Source organism: Muntiacus reevesi, chromosome 1, assembly GCF_963930625.1.
Source record: "Muntiacus reevesi chromosome 1, mMunRee1.1, whole genome shotgun sequence".
Taxonomy (NCBI): Eukaryota; Metazoa; Chordata; class Mammalia; order Artiodactyla; family Cervidae; genus Muntiacus; species Muntiacus reevesi.
Genome location: NC_089249.1, coordinates 168,902,969 through 168,923,829, shown reverse-complemented (window position 1 = coordinate 168,923,829; position 20,861 = coordinate 168,902,969). Strand labels below are relative to the sequence as shown.

The 20,861-nt window shown below is 38.3% G+C and overlaps 1 protein-coding gene across 5 annotated transcripts in view; it reads left to right on the top strand.

Annotated features, from left to right (window-relative positions):
• Nucleotides 1-1,692: 1,692 nt before the first annotated feature.
• ZMYM4 (zinc finger MYM-type containing 4) overlaps nt 1,693-20,861 on the top strand; it is a 155,667-nt gene continuing 136,498 nt past the window's right edge. Inside the window, exon 1 of one of the 5 annotated variants that reach the window (XM_065916675.1) lies at nt 1,693-3,433. In XM_065916675.1, coding sequence (XP_065772747.1) covers nt 3,386-3,433 — 48 coding nt within the window. In that variant the 5' untranslated portion in view covers nt 1,693-3,385. Of the gene's footprint in view, nt 3,434-3,590; nt 3,610-20,861 lie in introns of those variants that run through there. The other 4 variants (XM_065916680.1, XM_065916686.1, XM_065916669.1 and 1 more) reach the window with 4 other exon arrangements.

Sequence of the window (20,861 nt, the reverse complement as noted above, 5' to 3'; positions counted from 1 at the left end):
CTGAGGTCTGGCTATTACTACTTTTTGTTCCCAGACCGAGCTGTAGAGTTACCTCCATCTACACTTGCCAGCCAGTTCTCTTGGCTACCTTCCCTATTCTTCTGCAGGGTGTGTGGGAACTTTTGGATACATTCCATATCACACTGGATGATAAAGCTAAAGGGCCACTCACTTGCAAAGCTCCTTCCAAAACACTGTATCTAATAATTGTGTATATGGAATTTTACACAAATGGGGAAGATGGAAACATGTATCTCTCAATCATTCTCTCTCTTATCTATCTCTTCCTTCTTCCCTCTACACTTTGAGTCAAACTTAATTACTGAGTATGTCATGGTTTCCTGACTGAACTGTCCTCGCTGGAAGCAGTATCTTTTATGGAGTGTGGGAGAATATGAGAGTCTTAGGAAGTACTAAATTTCACAGGTTAAATGGAATTAAGGAAAATTAGCAAATTCTTTTTTTCTCCACTAAGCCTGTTCTACTCACTCCTGATTAGGGAAATAAGTCCCAGAAGTACACTTCAGACAATAGTCTATACTAGAACAAAACTTAAAGAAGAAAATTAAAATGATACTCACAAAATACTACACCATTATATTCTACTTGTTCATAGAGAAGTCAGAAAGTTTTATGTGAAATTTGTATGTGAAATAGTCCATTTTAAAGGTTGGCATGCAATAAATATTTTAAGTGAAAAAATTTTTAAAAATCTATAAAATGATATGCTCTTTTGGTGTTTAGAACCAAAAGTATCCTAGAAGATTTAGAGGTATTAACTAATTTTCCCAGCAACCTATTTTACATATGAGGAAACTGAGGCAAAGAGCAGGTAATCTGACTAAACTGTACATGGTGAAGCCAAATACAACTGTGGGAAAGATGCATCTGCAGGACTGCCAATTTGCAACCCCCAGGTTATGACATATTTGCATAAGCTAGAAAGAAAAAGGCTTTTTTTTTTTTTTTTTTTTTAAGAAAAAGGCTTTTAATTCTGAGTTGGTTTCTCTGCTGAATGACCTTGGACTGTCACTTAACCTCTAAAATTCCCTCTACAAAATTCAGATAATATGAGTAACCTTGCAGTGCTCACTAAGTGTTGGTTTTCTCTTTTCTCCTTCCCCATATGGATGATTGTTCTGAAAATTGATGGTATGCCTGTATTATCATCTGGAATGTACAAATCCAGCCTATTGTTCAGGACCCAACACATTCCCAATACTTCTAGAAACAGTTTGATATAGGAAACAGCTTTAGGCTGTCTATTCCAGTCCTAATGTTGTTCTTAATTCTTTGTGTGATCTCAAGCAAGTCACATCTTATTTCTGGGACTCAGTGGCTCCATCTTTAAAAATGTGGAGGAAATAAATGGCTTTAAACTGTGTTCAGAGAAACACATTTCTCTAACAGTGGGAGGGGGAATGAGAGGAGAACACAGGGCAAGGGGGAAGCTGGGGAGCAGGCTTATAGGTTCCCCATTTCCTCTTCAAATTTAACAACTCCAACTTCAAATTTAAGTCACCAGATTTTATTAGAAGAAATGACTAGACCTTTCATGTAGCCATATTCCCTGGAATTCTCTTTTCTTGGCTGCTCTTTTTAATTTCTTCTCGTTCTTAACATGGAACTAAAGGGCCTGACATCTCTTTTTAAAGACATGTCTTTTTAATGACTTCTTTCGGGCTGAAACATGCTTTTATTTATTTATTTAGTCTTTTTCTCCTCTTTCTCAAACAGAGGTGAAATTAAAGACGAACAAGAGTGAGCAAAGATCAGCATGGAAACCTAGAAATCATACAGATACTTTTCAGCAAAATGTGATGGATTAGGAAACTTCTTAGTTTAAAAACATCTATCAACCAATATATAAAAATTAACGCGACACACAGAAGTTACATCCCATTATCCTGTAATTTTTTGAGTTGCTCATTTGCATCTGAATGTCTCTTGTCATGAGGAAAGACTGTTCCGGAAGCAACTTCTTTGTATTTCTTTCTTACATGATTACCCCTAACTGTAACTCCATTAGGGCAATTTCTCCCCACCTGGGGATGGGACACTGGAATGGATGAAGAAGAATGGATCAAGTCCACATTTTGGTTTGGTTTCAGCTTTGGTTTCAGAGCAAGTTAGACCCAAGTCTACTTCCCAGTTTTCTGCTTAAAGATGCTCATTCTTTAAGTCAGATTCTCAAAGCTCCTTCAGTGGAAGTGAAGACACACAGTATTTGCAAACCGTCACACATCTTCAGAGGATAATTACAGTATTCTTGAAAGATCATGGATTTTCACTTTTAATCTTCTAGAGAAGAATGAATCTATTTCTTGCTTCGAAGACAGCCTGGTGCGTTGAAAAGCCTGGAGGATTGTGACTCAAGTCCTGTTCTAATTACACACCAGCCTCTACAGGCTTTGGGGCAAATGACTTCCCTTGATTCGGCTGCAATTTTACCAATGGGAAAGAGAAGATGGTTTCTAAGATCCTTTTCGATTTAGACAAAGGACAAATTTGAGAAAATTGTCTCCTGTTGTTGCTTCAGTCTTCAAAATCACCAAAGGCTTTGGCTTTAAAGTTAGGCGGTCAGAGTTGGCCCTTAACCGTCTACGCCCTGTGCTTCAGATCAGGCTGTCTAAAGGCAAGAAAGCTGGATCTTCTTGAGATGGATGACCGGCTTGTTCTCTCGTTGCTTGGGATTCTTCACATTCAGAGGTCCACTGTGAACTTCAGCTCACCATCATTTTGCCCTTACAATGGTATCACTGCAGTCAGGTCCAAGATGGTGATCTGTACCCCTCACTGACATTTCACCCAATACTCCAGATAGTCCTTTCACTAAATTTCTTGCATTCCTCCTTCATCATTGCGTCATGGCCCCTTTAAGGAAGCGGCCATAGTTGAGTAGTGGGACCAGCTGCTGGCAGCAAAGAGACTTGCAGGATTTGGCCTACCCTGGGTTACTCAACGCGCACGCTCGGGACCGGGGGCTTGGTGGGAAAGGAAGGAGGGGCTTAGGGTGCGCCTGCGCATCAAGGGCGCGCGCAAGGGGCTGGTTTGGTGATCCCTTTAAGAAACCGCAGGCGGAGGAATTTCTCTGAGAGAAAATAATCCTACTCACGGGGCCCCTTGGAGGCCATTAACCCCCCGAGTCCCGGCCCCCCCCCTTTCCCGGGCAGGCCCTACCGCCTACGCTCGCACCCGTGGGATCTCAAGATCTCCGACCCGGCGCGCGGCATCCGCCCCCTCCCCACTCTAACCGCCAGGCCCGGCCAGGTTCGGGGACGCTGCCGCGAGGCGGCTATTCCTGCAGTGTGGGCGGGGGCCGGGGGCGCGAGAGGTTCCGCCGCCACCGTGCTGGGAGCCGCAGCGGTTCCGAGCGGGGCCCAACATGGCGGAGAGAGAGGTGGAGTCCGGCCCCCGAAAGAGGGTAGGTGAGGTGAGGCAGAACTCGGGCGGCGGGGGGCGGGGCGGGGGCCGCGTCCCGGGGCCCGGGAGAGGAATGGGCCAAGCGTAGGCTCGTGGAGGGGTCGCCGAGGCCCGGTTGGGGAAAGGTTGCGGGCGGGACTGAGGCAACCTTGAGTCTGGAGCGCGCTTAGAGTGGTCCTTCGGCAGGTGGGACAAAGATTTGCTGCTGTTTGGAAGGGGAGGGGGAGGGGTGTTGTTTTTGTGTTTTTAATTTTTCCAGCACTGTTGGTGGGTTATCTGGGCCGGGAGAGGAAAGGTGTCAGATACTTAAGTGCATCTTTAGTGAACCAGAGTCTGGAAGTTTTAACAGGAGAGAGGTCAGGTGGGGGTGGTGGTGGCGGGAATGAGTCGTGGAGGGGTCTTCTGAGGAATAACCAAGAGGGTGTTTCAGTAATACCATTGCAAATTCATTTTCCTGCCTTCTTTCCCCTCCCCCCATAACCGTTATCAAGACCAAGGTGGAGGTGGTACTCTTACCTCAGAAGAAATGGGTTCGTTGGCTTGTCCTGATTTAGGAGAAAGATGTTGGCAACTATACATGTCATGTTCTAGTCTAGCCACTTTAGCAACAATTAAGAATGTGGAAGAGTGTGACAAGTTTTGTCATAACAAGGATGTATCCAACCAACCTGCAGAGGTGAAGCCAATTCTACATAGGAGTTGTTGAGTGCCTTTTAAAGTTTGTCTTGAAACTTTTCTTATTTAATTCTGAGTGATTTTCTTTTTTTCAGATGGAGAACAATACTGTACTGTCAATTGAGCAGTATTTTTTAGATTTTTCTTTTACCACCGTCCCCCCTCCCCCCCGCCTCCCTCCTCCCTTAGCGTGCGTGTTAAGCAGTAAGTTTCCTACTAGGAATCTTCCTTTTTGTAAATGGTATCAACTCAGTGTTAAGCTAACCGCCTAGAAAATTACTGCTTAAATCCTGATCTTTCGATTTATCATAAAAATAACAATCTCAGTGATACGACAGCAAACATTTCGAGTGCTTACCATGTGCCTGGCACTGTGCTTTAGTGGAAGAATTAAACCTCAACATTTACTATGGGCTTCCCTGGTGTCTCAGCTGGTAAAGAATTTGCCTGCAGTGCAGGAGACCTGGGTTAGATCCCTGAGTTGGGAAGTTGGGAAGATCCCCTGGAGAAGGGAAAGGCTTCCCACTCCAGTATTCTGGCCTGGAGAATTCTATGGACTCTATAGTCCGTGGGGTTGCAAAGAGTTGGACACGACTGAGTGACTTTAAGTCATTTTACTATGTAGACCCATTTTGCACAGGAGGAAATGTAGGCGTATAGGGGTTAAGTAACTAATATTAGAGAGCTAGTTAGGAGATTTAATTGGGAGTTGAATCCCTATTTGTCCCAACTACAGTGCCCGCATAGGAGTTTTTAAAGTCTATGTTTCTCTCCTTAAAAGTTTAAATGATAAATAACCAAGGAGGTGTCAAGTAGTGTTTTTTCCACAATTTATTAGGAAAATATTTTCAACTACTCAGCAAAACTGAAGGAAAAAATGCAGGAAGTGTCCATAATGCCCAACATTTAGATTCTATCATTAACATTTTACTATACTTGTGTTATCAAATATTTATCCACATCTATCACTTTATCAGTTCTTATTTACATTTCACTGTTGTATACTAAGCAATTGAAGTTTATTGTTGATAGTCTTAGGTTTAGAAAACTTTAGGTCTCCCTCATAGGACAAATTAAATTGTATGATAGTATGTCCAAATAATTCACTTATGATTAATATTGGTTATGGAATGCATGTGTTTTGAAAGTTTAAATTGTTCTTCATACTTTAAGCCAGTTTTAAACTGGATCCTCATTATGCTTGAGTGAAGGCATATGGCATGTGATCCACCTGTTAAAATATATTCAGGATAAATTATTTTAGATGAGAATTCAAGATCATCTCTGAACCCAGTTGCTGCTAATGCTATTGTTATTTTCACCATAGAAGATAGAATATTCTGGAAGACATCTATGCACTTTGGTAACAAATTCAACTAGATTTTAAATACTACTTTCTCTTCTAATACACTTAAAAGGTGCTACACTGATATCAGTGTAAACTTAATATTATTTTTAATAGCATGTAACATACAGAGCACTTGTACAGGTTTTCCCTGTTATTTTACCAGTTTCATTGTGGAGGAAGGTTACAGTCTGTCTCTTTTAGGTTCGATAATCTATTTTGGTTTTGATATTTGTTAGAATGTTTACTAGAGTTGTTTTAAATGGTGCACACGATGCATGTGCCTTTTTTTTCCCCCATATTTTTGTCTCCCTTCATTGAACTCTACCTGGGTTCCATATGTGTATTCTGAGCAGTTAGTGGGGAGTATGTACAAAAGTCTAGTATCTTTTTAAAGAAGCTGTGGTACATATATAAAATGGAATATTACTCAGTCATAAAAAGGAACACATTTGAGTCAGTCCTAATGAAGGGGATGAATCTAGTAAGTCGGAAAGAGAAAAACAATTATTGTGTACTAATGCATATATATGGAATCTAGAAAGATGGTACTGATGAACCTGTTTGCAGAGACAGACATTAAGTACAGATTTATGGACATGACTGGGCGGGGGAGAAGGAGAGGTGGGGGGGAGGGGGAATATGGCCAGAGTAACATGGAAACATATATTACCATATTTAAAATAGATACCAAGGGGAATTTGCTGTAGACTCAGGGAACTCAAACTGGGGCTGGATAACAACCTAGAGGGGTGGAATGGGGAGGGTAGTGGGAGGAATGTTCAAGTGGGAGGGGACATGAGTAAACCTACGGCTGATTCATGTTGATGTTTGGTAGAAGCAAATGTAATACTGTAAAGCAATTATCCTTCACTTAAAAATAAATAAAAATAACAATATCTTTTAAAATAATCTGTTTGCCTTGAGGTAGTTAAACTACATAGGCCTAGATAATGTTTATTTAATCTGAAATTGCATTCATGATATGGTATTGTGTTTTTTATACTTACTGCCTTTGACTTTTATAATCACAAGTCACAAAAAAATTGTTGAGTACCTGTGCCTGTTGGTGAACTGTGTATTAGGCATTGTGCTATGGTATATGGTATGTATGATCATTTAGAATTACATATTCTGACTCGTCTGCTTAGTTGTGAACTCCATAAATAAGGCCATTATATTCTTTTTTGAACCTCTAATACCTATGACCTCTATGTGATAGGGACTCAAAAATTGACTTTTGGTAGTTTACTTGTATTAGGGGCTCTATGGCTTGGGTACCAGGTTATCTGGTTTGTAGTTTTGGGACCTTCTGTTTATCTTTCATATCACCCTTTATATCCCAGATTCTCCTTTGTGAATCTAGATATAAGGATCTTGTGTTTGTTTTGGATTACGGTTAGACGGGAGAGTGTGTTTTAAAACTATTGACTTCACAACCTTAAATTCTTTGTAGGTCTGCCTGATGTCTTATTTTTATGTTTATGGGCACTTAGGACAATAGTAATACCTAAGGTAAGACTGATTTAATTGTATTCAGACTATATCTGAACGCCATCTCTCAATTTGTAAACATGGAGAAGCAGAATATGTGGGTGGGTGAGTACCACATCCATCTATCATCTCTTCTGTAGAAAGAACCAAGTTCATATGAAAGCCAGTATCATACACACACACACACACACACACACACACACGCACACACACACTCTCTTTCTTTGAAGTCAGGATATTTTTGAGATATTGTTTATAAGTTTGTTTAAGATTATAAAATTTTTATTTTCTGAACTAAGCTTTAAAATTCATAAGGTAGGCTTGTAAGTAGTGGGATTATTTTATGCATGGTTATTATAATAAACTGTTATGAAGCATGAGCTCTGACTAAATCTGGTGACCATATTTTTTTGTGAAATTCCTTTATCTTTTCAAAGGTTACATACAAAATAATAATAACTTTTGTAAATGTATGTATTATTACCTGGTCTAGTAGATTGTATCCATTTTCATATTTAAACTTTTCTGTATATTAACTTTGAGATATATGTTTGGCATATGTTTAAAAGAAAGAGAAAGCATATGTATATAAGTAGTATGCTTCCATTTTTGTAAAAACAAACTGATCTTTCTCTCCTCCTTACGTATGTGTCTATACTTGTATATGTATGAGCTTGGAGAAAGTTGTGGAGGACGCATGTCAGCTGTTACCATTGATTATCTTCAGCAGGTGGGGATGAGAAAGGAAAAGGGAGACTAAGGGAAAATTTTGCAAAATGGAAAATTTCTTGGGGTATAAAATTAAAGTGAAAATGTAAACTATGTTCTTATTGTAAATATGTTAAAATTGAACATGCATGTAGACAAGGAATAGAAAGTAACATGAACAAATGAAAACATTGATTTTACTATGTGATGGGATTATGGAGAAGTTTTGTTTTGTATTTCTGTTATTTTAATATTATAATAAAAAAATTGCAAAAGGTTAATCCCTCTTAATTCCTTAATTAACTTTTTATCTTTGGTTTTTCTACTGAATGTGTTGCTTAAGAACATGGTGGTACATATCATTAAAAATATTTGCAGTTCACATGTGCATAGTGTAAGTTACCTACTTTAAGAATGCATTGACTGTATAAAGGGCATTTTGAAGAGACCATTCTAATGATGACAGCGATCCTGAATTGTTTTCACAGTGCGCATCTTGTAACTAGCAGAGACTTCTATAAATAACAATAATATTTATAAACATTTACTTGCCAGTCATTCTAAAGGTTTTGTATGTAGTGTATTTTTTAGTCCTCATTAATTCCATAAATAGTAGTCAGCTATTACTGTCCTGTTTTACAAATGAGGAAGCTGCAGCACAGACAGAGCTCAAGGTCATGCTATATTAGACTAAAGTAAGATCAAGTGCCACTTGAAAAATTGTACTGTTTGATAAACAGTATAGGTTAGAATTCATTATATCAACATGCAGTAATTAATAAACATTGTGTTTAGTTGCTCAGTCATGTCTGACTCTTTGTGGCCTCATGGGCTGGAGCCCAGCAGGCTCCTCCATCCATGAAATTTTCAAGGCAGGAATACTGAAGTGGGTTGCCATTTCCTCCTCTGGGGAATCTTCCCAACTCAGGGACTGAACTTGCGTCTCGTACATCTCCTGTATTGGCAGGTGGAATCTTTACCACTAGTGCCACCTGGGAAACCCTTAGTAATCATATACATTAGTTATTAATATGTATGATACAAGGTAATACGTGTACACAATAGTATTGGTTCAGAATTCATTGACTGGAATTTTTTATTTTTATTTTTTTTTAATTTTTCATTTATTTTTATTAGTTGGAGGCTAACTACTTTACAATATTGTAGTGGTTTTTGCCATACATTGACATGAATCAGCCATGGATTTACACGTGTTCCCTAATTTTTGATTTTTAAAATAATATTGTAGTTAAGACTCTGCACTTCTATTGCAGGGAGCATGGGTTTGATCCCTCGTTGGGAAACTAAGATCCTGCATGCCCTATGGCGTGGCAAACAAAACATTGAAATATATTTAAATCACATTGATATAAATTATTTCTCAAGAAGCATCACATTGACTTTCTGCCTGTGAAATATATCTTGTGATAACCTTAAAACATATCTTTGCATCTCACAGGCTTGTTTTTAAGAAATATACACTAAATATTTTCAAGCAATGATTCACGTAGTGGATAAAGCTTATGCTTCCTTTGAAAATGGAATGCTTTTATTATAAAGAAAATATAAGTAGATTAATGTACAGTTGCAATTTCTCTGGATATTTAGAAGATATTTTTGAGTTCTGTGTTAGATCAGTCACTTTTTTTTTAGATCAACCACTTTTTAAAGAAGACTGACACTTCCTTTAAATATTCTGATTATTTTACTATGAGTTAACTGTATGTAATTATTTTAGCAAAAGAAAGAGAAACGAATTTTAACATGGTATTAGGTTGTACCATACAGAATTGCTAATATTTGACTATTTTAACTACATAGATGTGTTTTCATATGGCTCAACTCAGTAGTAAGAGCATGGACTTTGCAAAGTCAGGTTGTGTACAACCTGTGGTATTTAGCAATAGTATTCCTATGCCCAGTTTCTTATGCTTATGGAATAGTAATAATGTTATTTTAATTTCATTCTTTCGGGCCTCATAGAAGCTTGAGCTAGCTGCCTCCCTGTCTTTGATGAAAGACAATACATAAGCAAACCTTTGTTGTCCAATATATAGGCTATTCTTTGAGGTCAAGGATCACATGTGTTCATTTTTCTCTATATTTCCCAACATGTCTTATAAATTTAAACATATACAGTCACATATATATTACACATTCATAGGCAAGATTAAAAAACTTTACTATATTTCATAATTCCGTATCAATGCAGAATATAAAAAATATATTGGGGCAGTGAATCCCCATGTTTTTAATACGCAGCTTTGACAAGTAAGCAGTTTCAACATTTTGCCATTTTTTGTCTCCTCTGATTTCTTCCTGCCTTCCTTCTCTCTTTTTTTTTTTTTTGATGAAATAACAGTCAAAGAAATCTCAGGTGTCACATCATTTAATCTATAAATACTTCTGTATGCCTTTCTAACAGGTAAACGACACAACCACAATGCAAACAAAATTGAGCTCCTAAATTCAGTTTAGATTTCTCTGTTTATTAATAAGTGTGTTTTTATAATTGTTCTGTTTAAATTACTGTGCAAATGAGATTTACCATTTCGTCTGGCTTATAGGTATCTTAAGTTTCTGTTAACTTTAACCACCTACCCTCCCCTTCCTTTACGTTATCCCCTCTAGCTCTTGCACTTTTTCCCATGCTATTTATTTGTTAAAAATATTACCTCTTCTGACCAAGAGAGTTTCCCACATTCTGGTTTTGGCTGATTGAATTCTCATGGTGTTTAACCCTTCATATTTCCCACAAAATAGATAAAGATCTTGATTTTCAGATCAATTAAATCAGAATTCACAGGGTGGATTCTAGGCATCAGTATTTTAAAAAATTTCCCAAGAGATTTCAGTCTGCAGCCAAGGTTGAGAACTTGAATTGGTAGACCTTTATGAGATTTAGGTTCAGTTTCTTTGCAAAGAAGAATTCATGAATTGATTGTATATTTCCAATCAGATAATTTTAAGAATGAAAGAGTATGCTGTTTAATAATTAGTGGGACAGTAGCAATGAACTGGGACTGTCCTGGACTAATTAGGATGTGTAGTCACTCTATTAGGTGATGCTGCAAATTCTTACTGTGTCAATTCCAGGAATCACATAAATAGTTGTCACACTTCTAGTGATACTAAAACTGATCAGTTTAGGTTTTGTCAGCAGGACTCAAAAGTACTTTCCTAACTTATCACCTAATAGTTTTATCAGCCATTGATGATTATTGCCTTGATCCATTATTTTATTAGAATAGTGATTTTTCTGTCATTTCTCCTATGTTTACTTACTGGAATTCTTTTATGAAGAGTTCCTTTATTAGTTATTTGGTTACACTGTAATATCATTTCTATAGGAGAAGCAGAGAAAATGCTTCTTTTTTCCTCTTTATTTGCCAATTTTCAGACAAATGAATTGTTACCTAAGCAAATCCCAAAGGTGAGGTTTGGGAGGGGCTGTCACTAAACTCAAATTTTAATACAGTTGATATATTTAAACTTACTGTGATCAGTATACTTTTTGATGTCTAAATTTGTCATATTTTTGATTGATGGCTATCTGTATTAGTTTCCTAGGGCTGCCATAACAAATTACTAAAAATTTTGTTTAAAACTACAAAAATTTGTTCTCTCACAGTTCTGGAGGCTAGATATCTGAAATCAAGATGTTGGCAAGTGACATTCTCTCTGAAGGCTCCAGGGAAGAACCCTTTGTCACCTCTGCCAGCTTCTGGTAGATGGCTTTGTGTTCCTTGGTGTGTGGCAGTATAACTCCAGTTTTCCCTCCATCCTCACACTGCCACCTTCTCTGTGTGTTCAGTGTCTTCTCAGGGTACTCTTCATTGAATTTAGAGCCCATTCTAGTTCAGGATGATCTCATTTCAAGATCTTTATCTTCATTACATCTGCAAAACCATTCTGCACACATTTGAGGTTCTGGGTGGACATATATAGGGGCCACAATTCAACCCACTATAGTCAGCTATGTGGGACTATATGGAATGGAAACATCATGTCCATTCCATATGCAAAATACATTCACCTTCATCAAGAGACTGTACTTCCTGTTCACTTTTTGCCATTAGAGTGGTATCATCTGCATATCTGAGGTTGTTGAAATTTGTCCCAGTAATCTAGATTCCACCTTGTGCTTCATCCAGCGTGGCATTTTGTGTGATTTACTCTGCATGTAAGTTAAATGAGCAGGGTGACAATATATAGCATTGACCTACTGCTTTCCCATTTTTGAACCAGTCCATTATTTTATATCTGGTTCTAACTGTTGCTTCTTAACTTGCATACAGGTTTCTCAGGAGACAGGTGAGGTGGTCTGGTAGTCCACTAAATCTATAAGAATTTTCCACATTTTGTTGTGATCCACATAGTCAAATGATTTTTGTAGTCAATAAAAGCAAAGTAGGTGTTTTTCTGGAATTTCCTTGCTTTTTCTATGATCCAGTGGATATTGGCAATTTGATTTCTGATTCCATTACCTTTTTTAAATCCAGCTTGTACACTTGGAAGTTCTTGGTTCGTGTACAGCTGAAGCCTAGCTTAAAGTATTTTGAGCATAACTTTGCTAGCTTGCAAAATGAGCACAATTGTACAGTAGTTTGAACATTCTTCGACATTGCCTTTCCTTGGAATTAGAATGAAAACTGACCTTTTCCAGGCCTGTGGCCATTGCCGAGTTTGCCAAATTTGCTGACATACTGAATGCAGTATTTTAACAGCATCATTTTTAAAGATTTGAAATAGCTCGGCTGGAATTCCATCACCTCCACTAGGTTTGTTTGTAGTAAAGGTTCCTAAGACCCACTCGACTTCATACTCCAGGATGTCTGGCTCTAGGTGAGTGACAACACCATCGTGGTTATCTGGGCCATTAAGACCTTTTTTGTATAGTTCTTCTGTGTATTCTTGCCACCTCTTCTTAATCTCTTCTGCCTCTGTTAGGTCCATACCATTTCTGTCCTTTATTGTGCCCATCTTTGCATGAAATAGTCCCTTGGTATCTCCAATTTTCTTGAAAAGATCTTTAGTCTTTCCCATTCTATAGCCTTCCTCTATTTCTTTGCACTGGTCACTTAAGGAAGTCTTTCTTACCTCTCCTTGCTATTCTCTGGGACTCTGCCTTCAGTTGGGTATATCTTTCCCTTTCTCCTTTGCCTTTCACTTCTCTTCTTTTCTCTGCTGTTTGTAAGGCCTCCTCAGACAACCATCTTGGCCTCGTTACGTTTCTTTTTCTTGGGGATGGTTTTGATCACCGCCCCCTGTACGATGTTACGAACCTCTGTCCATAGTTCTTCAGGCACTCTGTCTACCAGATCGAATCCCTAGAGTATATTTGTCACTTCCACTGTATAGTCAGTCATAAGGGATTTGGTTTCTCCCCTGGGTAGCTCACACGGTAAAGAATCTGCCTGCAGTGCGGGATCTGGGTTTGATCCGTGGGTCAGGAAGATCCCCTGGAGGAGGAAATGGTGACCGACTCCAGTATTCTTGCCTGGAGAATCCCATGGACAGAGGAGCCTGATGGGCTACAGTCCACGGGGTCACGAAGACTTGGACACGACTGAGTGACTAAACACTACCTGGATGGTCTAGTGGTTTTCCCTACTTTCTTCAGTTTAAGCCTGAATTTTGCAATAAAGAACCCATGATCTGAGGTCAGCTCTAGATCTTACTTTTGCTGATTATATAGAGCACTCCATCTTTGCTTGCAAAGAATATAGTCAGTCTGATTTCGATATTGACCATCTGTTAATGTCCATGTGTAGAGTCATTGGTTGTCTTCTTGGAAGAGAGTGTTTGCTATGACCAGTGTGTTCTCTTGGCAAAACTCTGTTAGTCTTTGCCCTGCTTCATTTTGTACTCCAAGGCCAAACTTGCCTGTCACTCCAGGTATCTCTTGACTTTCTCCTTTTGCATTCCAGTCCCTTTTGCATCATTCCCTATGATGAAAAGAACATCTTTTTTTGATGTTCTAGAAGGTTTTGTAGATTTTTGTAGAACCTTTAAACCTCTGCTTCTTTGATATTAGTGATTGGAGCCTAGACTTGGATTACTGTGATGTTGAATGGTTTGCCTTGGAAATGAACAGAGATCATTCTGTCATTTTTGAGATTGCATGCAAGTACTGCATTTTGGGCTCTCTTTTTGACTGCTATGGCTACTCCATTTCTTCTAAGGGATTCTTGCCCACAGTAGTAGATATAATGGTCATATGAATTAAATTCTCCTACACTGGACCATTTTAGTTGACTGATTCCTAAAATGTTGGTGTTCTCCTACTTGACCACGTCCAACTTACCTTGATTCATGAACCTGACATTCCAGGTTCCTATGCCATATTTTCTTTATAGTATTGGACTTTCACCACCAGGCACATCCACACCTGAGTGTCACATCTGCTTTGGCCCAACCTCTTCATCTTTCTGGAGCTTTTCCCTGCTCTTTCGTAGTAGCATTTTGTATACTTACCCTGGGGATTTATCTTCCAGTGTCATATCTTTTTGCCTTTTCATATTGTTCATGGAGTTCTCAAGGCAAGAATACTGGAGTGGTTTGCTGTTACCTTCTTCAGTGGACTATCTTTTGTTAGAACTCTCCACCATGATCCATCTGTCTTGAGTGACCCAAACCTGGGTCTCCTACGTTGCTGGCAGATTATTGTCTGAGTCACCGGGGAACTGCCTCAAATTCCACATTTTTAGATATTTATTGCAGCAGCATGTCTCTGTGTTCCAGAGGAACTTCGCGGCCTTAAACAACGAAATTTATTTCTGCACAGTTCTGGAGGCTAGAAGTCCAAATCGAGGTGTCAGCAGGGCCATGCCATGTCTGAAGACTCTAGGAAAGACTCCTTTGTCTTTTCTATCCTCTGGTGGCCCCACATGTTCTTTGGTTTTTGTGGCAGCATAATTCCAGTCTTTCCCTCCATCTTCACATAGCTTTCTCTTTCTGTTCTTTTCTGTCTAAGGATGATCGTCATTGGATTTAGGGCCCAGCCTAAACGAAGGTGATTTCGTTTCAAGATCTTTATATTAATTATATCTGCAAAGAAGTTTATTTCAAAAAGGTCACATTCTGAGATTCTGGGTACACAGATCTTTTGGGGGCCACAATTTAACCTACAGCAGGATCTTTTACTTCCTGAATCATTTTTAAAGATGATTATTTTATATTTGAACAGTTACTTTAAAAATTTCTTATGTCTTCAGTTCAGTCCCTCGGTCATGTCTGACTCTTTGTGACCCCATGGACTGCAGCACGCCAGGCTTCCCTGTCCATCACCAACTCCCGGAGCTTGCTCAAACTCATGTCCATTGAGTCGCTGATGCCATCTAGCCATCTCATCCTCTGTTGTCCCCTTTTCCTCCTGCCTTTGATCTTTCTCCGCATCAGGGTCTTTTCCAATGAATCAGTTCTTTGAATCAGGTGGGTCAAAGTATTGGAGCTTCAGCTTCAGCATCATTCCTTCCAGTGAATATTCAGGACTGATTTTTTTTAGGATTGACTGGTTTGATCTCCTAGTAGTCCAAGGGACTCTCAAAAGTCTCCAACACCACAGTTCAAAAGCATCAATTCTTCAGTGCTCAGCTTTCTTTATGGTCAGACTCACACATCCATACATGACTACTGGAAAAACCATAGCTTTGACTAGATGGACCTTTGTTGGCAAAGTATTGTCTCTGCTTTTTCATATGTTGTCTAGGTTTGTCATGGCTTTTCTTCCAAGGAGCAAACATCTTTAAATTTCATGGCTATAGTCACCAACTGCTGTGATTTTGGAGCCCTTGAAAATAAAGTCTTATCACTGTTTCCATTGTTTCTGCGTCTATTTGCCGTAAAGTGATGGGACTGGATGCCATGATTTTTGTTTTTTGAATGTTGAGTTTTCAGCCAGCTTTTTCCCTTTCCTCCTTTACTTTCATCAAGAGGCTCCTCAGTTCCTCTTCTGCCGTGAGAGTGGTGTCATCTGCATATGTGAGGTTATTGATATTTCTCCTGGCAGTGTTGATTCGGCTTGTGCTTCATCCAGCCCGGCATTTCTCATGATGTACTCAGCACATAAGTTAAACAACCAGGGTGACAACATACAGCCTTGACATACCCCTTTCCCAATTTGGAACCAGTCCATTGTTCCATGTCTGGTTCTCTTGCTTCTTGAGATATATATAATGTGCAGTTTATCATTTTAATCATTTAAGATGTATAAATCAGTGGCATTTGATACATTAACAATGTTGTGCAACTGTCACCACTATTTCATCCCAAACAGAAACTCTATATACATTAAGGTATAAGTCTCCATTGCCCTTTTCTCGTGCCTTTGGTTGTGTTTGCTGCTTATTTTAGGTATTTCATATAAGTGAAATCTTAAGTATTTGACATTTGGTGTCTGGCTTATTTCACATAGCATAATGTTGTAGCATATGTCAAAACTTCATTTTTTTAAATGGCTGAATAATAGTCCATTATATGTATATAGCACATTTTGTTTTATCTGTTCCTCTGTTGATACTTTGGTTGTTTCTACCTTTTGGCTGTTGTGAAAAATGCTGGTGTAAGCATTACCTTACAAGTATTTGAGTTCCTTCCTTCATTTTTTGGTTGGGTACTTAGAAATGAATTTGCTAGGTCGTAGATATTTTCTGCCTGTCGTTTTGAGGACTCACCAAACTTTTCAACAGAGGCTGCACTGATTTCCATTCTCACTAGCAGTTCATGAGTTTTCTGTTTTCTCTACATCCTCACCAATACTTGTTCTTTTCTTTTGGTAATAGCAATCCTGATGGGTGTGAAGTCTCTTTGTGGTTTTCCCCCCCAGTTAGTTATATTGAGATCTAATTGACATACCGGATTGTAGACGTTTAAGGTATACAGTATAATGATTTGACTCACATACATCGTGAAATGATTATCATAGTAAGTTTAGTGAACATCCATCATCTTATACAGACTTAAATAGAAAAAAAGCTTTTTCTTGTGATGAGAACTCTTAAAACTTATTCTCTTAACAACTTGTATATGTAATATACAGCAGTGTTAATTTTATTTATCATGTTGTATATTCATTGTAGTTTCGATGTTTTTTTCCAAGTATAATTTACAGTATTCAGTTGTACAGTAGGGTGATTAAATTATACACACACACACACACACACACACATATATATGTATATATTCTTTTTCAGATTCTTTTCCAGTATAGGTTATTACAAGATGTTAAATATAGTTCCCTGTGCCTTTCAGCAGGTACTTGTTGTTTATCCATTTTTATATATGGTACTGTGTATCTGTTAATTCCAAATTCCTAATTTATTCCTCATTGTTTGTGTGTTTTTTGTTGTTGTTTTTTGGATGCCCTGCATGGCTTGTGGGATTTTAGTTCCCCAGCCAGGGACTGGGATTGAACTGGGCCCTTAGCAGTGAGAGCATAGAGTGTTGAACACTGGACCCCTAGGGAGGTGTCTGTTTTGATTACTGTAGTTTATAAGAAGTTTGAAATTGGAAAGTATAAGTCCTCCAACTTTGTTTTTTTTTCCTAGATTGTTTTGGCCTTACTTGGGGTCTTTTAAAATTCATAAGAACTTTAGGATTTTTGTTTATTTCTGTAGTAAGTGCCATTGGAATTTTGATAGGTATTGGATTTGATCTGAATCTCCTGAGGAGTATGTTTCATCCCAGCACTATTAAATGTCATAATCAGTGAATGTGTGATGTCTTCCAATTCATGTAGGTCTTCTTTGTTTTCTTTCAGCAATATTTTGTACAAGTCCCTCAGTGTGTAAGTTTTATACCTCCTTAGCTACAGTATCAGTCAGAGTAATAGACCACATTGATTGAATGAAGGGAAAAAGCATGATAATCTCTGTTGATGTAGGGGAAAAAAAGCATTTGAAAAGATCCAACACCCTTTTATAGAAACACTCAAGAAACTAGGAATAGAAGGAAACTTTCTCAATATGACAAAGTCTATATATGAAAAATCATAACTAACATCATATTTGTTGATGAAAGACTGAAAAAATTTCCCCTCAGAACAGGAATAAGACAGAGATGCCCTTTTGTGGCATTTCTGTTCAATGTAGTATATGTAGTTTTAGCCAAAGCATTTAGGCAAGAAAGAAATAAAAGATCCAAGTTGAAAAGAAAGAAGTAGAACTATATTTACAGAGGATATGACCTTGTATGTAGAAGCCTCTAAAAATCCTCCTCCTCCCCAGAAATCAAGCCCTCTGAGAAATTAAAGTTCAGGATAAAAAAAAAATACAAAGCAGTTTTATTTCTATATACTAGCAATGAGCAACCCCGAAAGGAAATCAAGAAAATGATTCCATTTATATTATAATCAAAAAGAATAAAATATTTGTATTTATTCTTTTGACTTAATTCCAGTAGTCCTCGAGTCTTCCCTTTTTGGCCAATAAGGTATTCCTAGGCTCATTGGCTCATCTTGTATATTACCATTTCAGATTTGGAGTTAACTCCAAAAACTTCTTTTAAGTGGGAAATGGTACTTATAGACCATAGACTGAACTCAGGCAAGTCTTTTGACTTTGGATTTTTTTTGAGATGGTATCAGCTGAATATTTCCCATTCACTCCCCAGTCACACCTATGCTTTTCCTTCTGTTTCACCACTGAAATTCTCTTTAAAATCACTGAAATTACATAATAATCACCAAATCTAATGGATGCTTTTTCAGAACTTTCCTTTTTTGATCTTTGGTAAACATTTGACCCTATTACCCATTCTTTCCTTGAAACTTCTCCCTTAGGTATAAGATGGCATTCTCATGGTTCTGTCTTGAATGGCTTCTTTTCAGTCATCTCTGACTCTTTTTTTGCTTGCCCAGTAGGTCTTGTTCCCTCAGCTGGATTTTTCTTGGGTAATTCCTTCTACAGTGATTTTAGCCATTACCCATTAAATACATTATGAGGTTTCCTTTCTTCTTTGCTTCTCTGTTGTCTCTAAAATTCAAAATCAGTGTTTCCAAATGTGAGCTTTGACTCACATTTTGATGTCTTGTGAATATTGCTAATTCAGTATACCTAAAATGGAATTCTCTATACTCTCTTGTAGAGAGTACTTGTACTCTCTACAAGTACGTAATCTTCCAAATAGTGCCCTATTCCTTCTGAATCTGTTTTTCTTCCTGTATTAGCACCCAACTTAGAGACTTCTGACTCATCTTGCTTCTTTCCTTTCTCTTATCAATCCAATTTAAATTGGTAAATCTTGTTGAGATTAGCTGAAATGATTTTTAAAACTTCAATGCTACTGCCAACACCCTAGTTCTAGTACTTAAAATGCTTTGTCTTTTTACAATTCTTGTTTTCCCTTTATGTAATCTACTGTTTTCTCTTTCCCAATCATTTTATACACTGGAAACTGATTTATCTTTAGAAATGAAAGTCTGTTCATCTACAAGGTAATATGTTGACTCTCTCACTGTTCTAATTCCCTTAGATACTCTGTGAATTCTCTCCCTGTGGCAAGAGGCAGGTTGCTTCACAGGTCTTATCCTAGAAATTCTTTTCCTCATGGCAGAGGTTCTTTCTGGTTATCTCTGCTACTGTCATGTTACCTTGGTAGGGGTTCTGCAATCCAAATATGGAGACAAAATCTTTGCTTAATTCCACACAGTACAGCTGAGACCAGGCTATGATTTTTTGTACAGGACTATTAAAAGTTTGCTTTAACCTTTAATAGAGGATGAGATGGCTGGATGGCATCACTGATGCAATTAACATTTACTTGGGCTAACTTCGGGAGATGATGAAGGACAGGGAGGCCTGGTGTCCTGTAGGTCATGGGGTCTCACAGAGTTGGACACAACTGGGTGACTGAACATCAATAGTTAGAAGTTTAGCCTAGTAGGAGAGAATTAGAAAACAAATATAGCTGGCTTTTACATAGGTTGATCTAGGAGAAATGGGCAGCATTTACCTACTAAGCCTTCAGCTTGTTGTCTAGTGAGTAGAGTATGTCTTCTCTTTGGAACCTGGAAGCAGTTTGAGAACTGAGGGAAATAACTTACTCCTCTCTTCTTTCTTTTTTAAGGATCTAGCATCCTGACCTGTAATTTCTTGTTTTTTGACTAACACTGGGACTGGTTCACTTTAGGAGATTCAGTCTCCTTTTTGCAGAGATGTAATATTATGTTAGTCTTTGGCTACAATAGAACAAACAGACCAACATTTGTGTAAGACAGATTGGGTTATTCAGCATATATACAAGATGTGTCACACAGCCATGAAGGTTCAGAGTCGGACACGACTGAGCCACTGAACTGAACACATGGTTTTAGGTGCTGGAGAAATAATAATGAACACGAAAGACAAGGTTCATGCTGGTGGTGGGGGTGCAAGACAGAAAATAAGAAATAGATAAAATAAATTGAGGTAGTGAAGAAAAGAAGAAAGCATAAGATAATATGATAGTGAGTGAGTGGGGTGGAAAGAAACAATATTAGCTATTTCTCTGAGAAGCCAGCTTGTGGTTTTTAAATAAGATCTCTTAAAAAGATTCCTTTAGTTCCTATGTGTAGGGTGAACTTCAGGGAGCAAGACGGGAAAGAGGATATGACTTAGGAGGCTCTTGGTGTAATTTTTGTGTAAAGGTAACCATTGTTTGGGGAAGGTAGAGATGGTGATTTGGTTGTGATACATTTTGGAGATTGAGTCATTAGGACTTGTGGATTCATTGAATAGGGAAATAAGACTGCAGACCTCTGGGTTTTCACCGGGATGAGCTAGATATTTGGTGGCACCATAAACTGAGTTGGGAAAATTGAAAAGAATACATATAGTAATGAGGATAAAGGAAGTGAAGTGAAAGTCACTGAGTCGTGTGACTCTTTGTGACCCCATGGACAGTATAGCCTGTCATGCTCCTCTGTCCATGGAATTCTCCAGGCCAGAATACTGGAGTGGGTAGCCGTTCCCTTCTTCAGGGATCTTCCCAACCCAGGGATCAAACCCAGGTCTCCCACATTGCAGGTGGATTCTTTACTGTCTGAACCAGCAGGAAAGCCCTGGAGGTTCCACCAAGATAGGAAGAAACTGTTATTTTCTTACATTAGTCTAAATTGTTTGTGATTAGTATATAACAGCTTCACTCTAAAGTATACATCAGAGTTTCTCAACTTTGGTACTGTTGAGGTTTTGAACCAGGGAATTTGTTTGGGGTAGAGCAAGTTGCCCTGTGTACT